Genomic DNA, 7582 nt, shown 5'->3' on the forward strand with positions numbered 1-7582 from the left:
ATGGCTGCCACGCTTGTCTCTGTGCGCTCGTGAGATGCTGCAGCGAGCCACAAACAAAATACATATTGAAGTTTAGCGCAAGTGTCTAAATGTTTTGTGCATTTTGAATGAAACAAAAAACTATTACACTATGCCGAGTTGCTCTTTTATTATGAAACTACCTATGAATATTAAAAGAAATACTTGTAAACATATTTCAGGTTTCTTGAGCACCAATCCATTTTTAGATAGAAGTGCCTGAAATCAAATGAAAAAAATTGAGGAAATGCACTGTACTAAAGAAAACTAAAATCATCATTTGAATTGATTTTTAAATTTTGTTTTTATTTAACCTGAATACAAAACGTTTTGTTTTGCTTATCTAGTATGCATAATGTCATCTGCACATTCAAAATGTGGTAGGTACCAAAAAATAAGAGAGGGGGACAGAGGGAGAATCAGAAATCCCTTTATTGTCATTGTACAGTATGCAACGAGATTAGAGAGCCCCCCTCTCCAGTGCAATACAACAATAATTTAATTCAATATATAAATTCGATAAATTAAAGAATAAATAATAAAATAGAAAATAAACACGAAATTGGATAAACAAAAACGCATGTCGCTGTTCTGCAAGGTAAGGATGGTTGTGTGTGTTTGTGAGAGTTCATCATGGAGATATCTCTCGGAAGAAACTGTTTTTCAGTCTACTGAGAGAGAGAAATCTCGAGCGTGATGCATATCATAAAACTCCGAAATAACATTGCTCAGCAAAACACAATTGTTACTACATCTATATTAACAACCCATTTTTTTTAGCCCTGAAAATTTGTATATTCTAACGACCTAGGTATGTTATGTTTTATTGTTGGGTTTTGCCATCAATGGCCTGTGGCAAATGTGTCATGTTGTACTCTGGTCACCTGTTTACATGTGACGTAATCTTTTCCGATCTGCCGTTTACATCCTCCACCCTGCTAATCAGATCAGCCATGTTACAGCCGTGTGACACGCGGAGATTGTTGTAAACATCATATGATTTATCAAGATAGTTAGTTTCTCTATTTAGTACAGTATTTGCGATTGTCTTAACACTTTTATTAACGCAGCATCTTGATAAAAACAAGTTACCAGGGCATTAAGAATGTTATTGCGTCACAGACATGTTTATGAATGAGGCCACGACTGGAGGGCGGAGTACTGACAGGCAAAAAAAGGGTCAACTCCCCAGTCCTCTCATCTCATTGCACACTGAGAACAATGACAATAAAGGGCATTCTGATTCTGATTATGTTGAACAAGAATGAGAAAGCTAAGTATTACGTAAAAAACAATAGAAATTAGTCGTGCACTCGCAAAATTAGATATTGGCCAGCGAGATCGACTCCTGGTTTTGGCATATTGATACAGTGCCGTTGGAGACAATGATATTATGTATTGTAATATATTACCATACCCTTTCAACAGAGGTAGTGTGCACCACTCACATGAACTGCATTTGAACTGAAAAGATTCTTTTAAGCTATTAAGATAAATTTCATTAGATTGAAAATGGATATCTGTGATGCTAAAATATAAACGGTCATCCCAATGGCTGGTGCTTGAGCAAATACGCATTAACTAAACTATACCCTTTGCAGTTTGTAGATGGAGCAAAGGAGATATGCTTCATTCTGCAAAGAAAAGGATTCTGGGCTGACTTCATTGATCCATCCTCAGGCCTGGCGGTAAGATCTTGTATAAACTTAAGCATTTAGGCCCTCAGGTGTGTCACTAAGTGGGGTTGATGGACCCCTCCATGCGCCGTCACCTTACCATGGTGGTGGGGTTTCGTGTGATTTCTGAGGCCTTATGCCCCTGATAGGGTCACCCATTACAAGCAGGTCTTTGTGAGAAACCTGGACAAAGCATGGTTCAGATGACCGCTTATGGTGAAAAACATAAATGGACTTTATTTTCCTTTGCTTGGACGTGGGTCATTGGGCCCCCTATCTGGAGTCCGGCCTAGGAGGTGGGGCTCGTTAGTAAGCACCTGGTGGCATGTCCTGCACCCAAGGAGTCTGGCCAGGCTCAGCCCGGAGAGCCAATCTGGGTCCCCCTTCCCGTGCTTTCACCACCTGTGGGTAGGCCAATGAGGTTTTTGTGTGCTGGGAAACGGCCAAAGGTGGGGAACTTGGCGGTCTGAACCCCGGCTACAAAAGCAAGCTCTACGGACATGGAAGAACCTGAGCTGGTGTGCAAGGCAAAGAAGTTTAGACTTGACATAGTCGGACTGGACTTGCCTCAACACACTCTGGAGTTGCCCACAGTCAGAGGTGTAGAACGGACGTGGGCATACTTATTGCCCCTCGGCTTGATGCCTGAACATTTGGGTTCCAATCGGTGGGCAAGAAGGTTGCCTCCCTCTAGCTTTGGGTGTGGGAGCGGGTCCTGGCTCTTGTTTGTGCCTAAGCACAAAATGACAGCTCACCCTTTTTGGTGTTGGAGCGTGAGCTGGTCGAGGCGCTCCCTCGTTCTGCTGGGGACCTCAATGTTCACATGGGCAATGAGATCTGGAAGGGCGTGATTGGGAAGACCTCCTTCCCTGATCAGAACCCATGTGGTCTTCTGTTATTGGACTTCTTTGCTTGTCCATAACGAACTCCATGTTCAGACAGAAGGCTGTCCATATGTCCAACTTGGCACCAGAACACCCTTGGCCACAGTTTGATGATGGACTTTGTGGTTGTGTCATCAGATTTGCAGCCGCATGTTTTGCACACTCAGGTGAAGAGGGGGGCCGAGGGGTTAACCAATCAACACCTCGCCATTTTAAGTACGTTTTATAATTGTTTATTTTGGTTGTTGCTTTTTACAAGTTCTAATGTCCAAAGGGGTAATAATAATCCATCCATCCATTGTCTGTATTGTGTATTGTCACTAGGGTCACAGCACAAGCACATGCTTAATCCCATCTGATTTTGGCCAAGAGGTGGGATTCACCTTTAACTGGCCAGGGTACAAATATACAAACTAATTAACTAACTCTCACATTCACACCTACAGACAATTTTAGAGTATTCAATTAATCTACCACTCATGTTTTTGGAATGTGGGATGGAAGGGATGCCGTTTCTTTTTTTTTTTTTTTTTGCCAAGATGGCGGTGCGCATAGACGCAGCGGCTCACGGCTCTCCCTCCCAGTGCTCTTTATTACTTTTTATTTACGTTTGCTCGGTCTTATTAACACTAACTGTAACAGTATTGATATACCCGTCAGGACATCGTGGACATTGGATATTGATAAAAAAATGACCATCTCAGAGGAATTTTGCTATGATCGCAAAATTCCCGCCGAACTGGCGAGGCCGCCCGGCTCACCGTGGATTGTCATCGGGACCAGGAGGCGACGCAGACAACGGAGAGAGAGGAAGCAGAAGCGGGGCTGCAGGTCCGGTGTCCTACTAAAGCTATGACAGCAGCCCCACAAGCAACCACTGCCGAGTCTCTACCTCACCAATGCCAGTTCCGTAGTCCATAAAACCGACGATCTGGTATTACAAATCCTGGGAAACCGCTATGTGCGAGACAGCTGTGTGATCATCATCACGGAATCCTGGCTGCATGCCAACGTTCCCGACGCTAGCATCCAGCTAGCTGGGCGCTCGCTACATCACGCGGATCGAACGAGAGACACCGGTAAGAGCAGGGGTGGGTGGCTCTGTGTTTACGTGCATGGGAACTGGTGCAATTACAGCGTGATCGTTGAGAAGCACTCTTCCCCCAACATCGAGTACATACACCGTTAAATACCGGCCTTATTTCCTCCCAAGGGAGCTAACAGTAGTGCTTGTCACCACTGTTTACATCCCACCTGATGCTAACACTAGCACGTCGCTCTCGCTACTCGTGTACGTCATCGATAAACAACAGCGGGCCCACCCTGATGGCGTTCACTTAGTAGCGGGTGACTTTAATAATGCCAATTTAAAGACTGTACTCCCAAAGTTCCACCAGCATGTCAAGTGCCCAACAAGGGGAGACAACACTCTTGACCATGTGTACTCAAACATCAAGCACGGATACAGAGCCTTCCCACTCGCCCCCCTCGGCCAGTCAGACCACCTGTCCTTGCTGCTCACACCTGCGTACACCCCTCTCAGACGCAGATCCAGGCACACCACAAAGACTGTGAAAACCTGGCGGGAGACCGCCATGAGTGAATTACAGGACTGCTTTCAAGACGCCAACTGGGACCTCTTTGTTCATCAGGACCTTGATGTTTACACACAATGTGTACTGGACTACATCAAGTTCTGCATGGAAACTTTGTCCCTGAACAAGACCATACGGACCTTCCCAAACGCGAAACCCTGGATGACCAGCCAGGTTCGCTCTCTCCTCAAGGCCCGCGACACTGCCTTCAGGTCAGGTGACAGAGCCCTGTACCGTGAGGCTCGTGCTGACGTAAAAAAAGGCATTAAACTAGCCAAGACGGACGACAAGAGGAGGCTGGAGTCCCACCTTGCCAGCAACAGACCACGGGAGGTGTGAAAGGGTCTATAGAACTACAACTACCGAGGCGGCAGCATGACATCTGTAGACCCAAGTGCGGCGCTAGCAGAGGAGCTAAAGTGCTTCTTTTGCTGGCTTTGACTCACCCCAACCGTCACACCCCCGCACTCCATGCCTCAACTCCACCTCACTCACCATAGAGGAACACGATGTGAGGCGTGTGCTCCTGGCTATTAACCCCAGGAAAGCTACTGGACACGACGGAATACCAGGCAAGGTCCTCAGAGCATGTGCCCACTAGGGTTGGGCGATATGACCTAAAATCAATATCGCGATGAATTGGGCAATTTTACCTCAATAACGATAAATGCGCGATAAATTCCACCTGCGGACCAAAATCAAAATAAATGCAGGAAATGCACATTAACTGCTTTTTTTCAATTGACCAACGGGTACACATTACTTTCAATGAAAAATAAAAGTACTAAAATCATTTGAATAAACATTCAAAATAGCTTGCTTTGCATGACTTGAACAATGTCACAAAGAACAGGAGAAAAAGGGTACCTCTCACAAAATGTTTTTCTGCAAATATATTGAGCCGAGATGCTGTAATGCAATTTGCAAAGGTCTAGATTTGTGTAAAGGTATCTTGTAAACAATATAAATAATGCCATGTGCAGAGGAGCTAGTCGCCTGTAAACAAAATGCTAAATAAAATGAAAAAAATGTCAATGGAATGCCAATGCCAAATAAACAAGTGTGCTTCATCAGGAAAATGTGCTGTCTCGAGTACTCTGGTGGGCGGTCGCCACTTGTCGTCTATGTACCGCACATTCAGGCTCAAACGGGGATCCATGTCACAAGTCGGATGTGGATGTAAAATGCTTGACATGTCTCCGCTCCCGTCCCGATGTTGTCCATATCGGGAAGTGCTGTTTGCGACAAATATTTTCGTGCCTCTTGTCGCTTACGTACATGAGGCGTTTAAATCCTGTGCGCTCCACTGTGACTAGAGGACCTCTATCTTTAGCTATGTGCTTGGCTATCACGTCCACCTCTGAGACGTTCTCTCGTATAGTGTCGCCTCCGTTATGGACTGTTGTCAATTGTCGAACCTTCATTCTCACTTTGAACTTTTAGCACAAGCTCCAAGTCAACAGCATGGTTGTGTTGTGGGTGGTGAAAAAGAAAAGGTTGGACGCGCTGTTTCAGGTGCTTACGACGCACTTTGTAGTTCACGTTCTTTTGCTCAAACATCGTCTTTATGGAACCCAAAACATTTCCAAACGACAGATGTCGAATTTCTTTTCGGGACAAGCGCGACAGGAACAATATCAACTAACGTTACTTCGGCTGCAGCCGTGTCAGTCGCTTCAGGATTTGAATCGCCTGCTACGAACGCGTCTTCTGTTTACATTCTTCTACAGCGCATGTGTCACGTGACGACATGCGCTGTAGCAGTCTTAAAGAGGCATGAACATCGCCGCAGACAGAAAACTTTTCTTTTTCTTTTTTTTTTTTTTTTTTTAGACACCGAATTTACCGACATGGGCAAAATTATGTCGGTCATTGTAATACATTTCGGTAACGGTAAATTTTCGGTTTATCGCCCAGCCCTAGTGCCCACCAACTATCACATGTTTTTTGCAGGATCTTCAACCGCTCCCTGGCTCAAGCAGTCATCCCCTCCTGCTTGAAGACTTCCACCATTATTCCTGTCCCCAAAAAGTCACCCGCAGTCCTCCTGAACGACTACCGTCCTGTTGCTCTCACACCAGTCATCATGAAGTGCTTCGAGAGACTGGTTCTCCAGCACATCAAGGACTGCCTTCCTCCCACACTGGACCCCCACCAGTTTGCATACCGAGCAAACAGATCCACTGAGGACGACATCGACACTGCTCTGCATGTTGTGCTGGGCCATCTGGAACAACAGCAGAGCTATGCCAGGATGCTCTTTGCGGACTACAGCTCGGCATTCAACACAATCATACCAGACATCCTCATCTCCAAACTGGACATTCTCGGCCTCCCTGCCCTCACACGCATCTGGATTAAGGACTTTCTGACCAACAGACCCCAGACTGTGTTGCTCGGCCCCTACACGTCCTCCACCCGAACGCTGAGCACCGGTTCCCCTCAAGGATGTGTGCTGAGCCCTCTCCTATACGCCCTCTACACCTACGACTGCAGCCCGGCCCACGTAACAACGTCAAATTTGCCGACGACACGACAGTGGTCGGTCTGATCTCGAAAGGTGACGAGGCAGCCTACAGGGAGGAGGTCCAGGGACTAACGGCTTGGTGTGAGAACAACAGACTGCAACGCAACATTGCAAAAACAAAGGAGATCGTCATCGACTTTAGGAGGAACAAGACTGTGCCACCCCCCCTCTACATCAAAGGTGAATGTGTGGACAGTGTCCACACATTCAAGTTTCTGGGAGTACAGATCACCGATTACATCTCCTGGGCACACAACACCACAGCAGGGGTAAAGAAGGTCTACCAGCGTCTGCATTTCCTGAGGGTCCTCAGTAAATTCAACCTGGACAAGAAGCTGCTGCTGGCCTTCTACCACTCATCCATCGAGAGCCTGCTGACCTACTGTGTCTCCACCTGGTACGGCGGCTGCACTGAGGCAGACCGAGTGAGGCTCCAGAGGACAGTCAAAACGGCGCAGAGGATTATAGGGTGCCCTCTGCCCTCCCCGTCGGACATCTACACCACCCGGTGCCTCAGCAGAGCTCTAAATATCGTCAAGGACAATACTCACCCGAACTCACACCTGTTTGACCTGTGCCCTCTGGCAGGCGCGACAGGTGCATCAAATCAAAGACTAATAGACTGAAAAACAGTTTCTTCCCGAGAGCCATCACCATTCTGAACCCTCACACACGCACACGACCACCCTTACCTTGCAAAACAGCGACGAAATGTGTTTTATTGATCCAATCTTGTATTATTTTCCATCACATTATTTATTCTCTTATTTATCTAATTTATATATTTGATTAAATTATTGTTGTATTGCACTGGAGAGGGGAGCTCTCTAATCTCGTTGCACACTGTACAATGACAATAAAGGGATTTCTGATTCTTATTCT

At 46.1% G+C, this 7582-nt stretch overlaps 1 protein-coding gene across 12 annotated transcripts in view; it reads left to right on the top strand.

Annotated features, from left to right (window-relative positions):
* mmadhcb (metabolism of cobalamin associated Db) overlaps window positions 1–7582 on the top strand; it is a 70162-nt gene that overhangs the window by 53595 nt on the left and 8985 nt on the right. For 7 of the 12 annotated variants that reach the window (XM_088314308.1, XM_088314313.1, XM_088314317.1 and 4 more), the window contains 2 exons: window positions 1620–1706; window positions 6127–6454. In XM_088314308.1, coding sequence (XP_088170434.1) covers window positions 1620–1706; window positions 6127–6360 — 321 coding nt within the window. In that variant the 3' untranslated portion in view covers window positions 6361–6454. Of the gene's footprint in view, window positions 1–1619; window positions 1707–6126; window positions 6455–7582 lie in introns of those variants that run through there. The other 5 variants (XM_088314311.1, XM_088314314.1, XM_088314315.1 and 2 more) reach the window with 1 other exon arrangement.

Source organism: Idiotropiscis lumnitzeri, chromosome 14, assembly GCF_059441095.1.
Source record: "Idiotropiscis lumnitzeri isolate Australia: NSW breed Sydney's pygmy pipehorse chromosome 14, RoL_Ilum_1.0, whole genome shotgun sequence".
NCBI lineage: Eukaryota > Metazoa > Chordata > Actinopteri > Syngnathiformes > Syngnathidae > Idiotropiscis > Idiotropiscis lumnitzeri.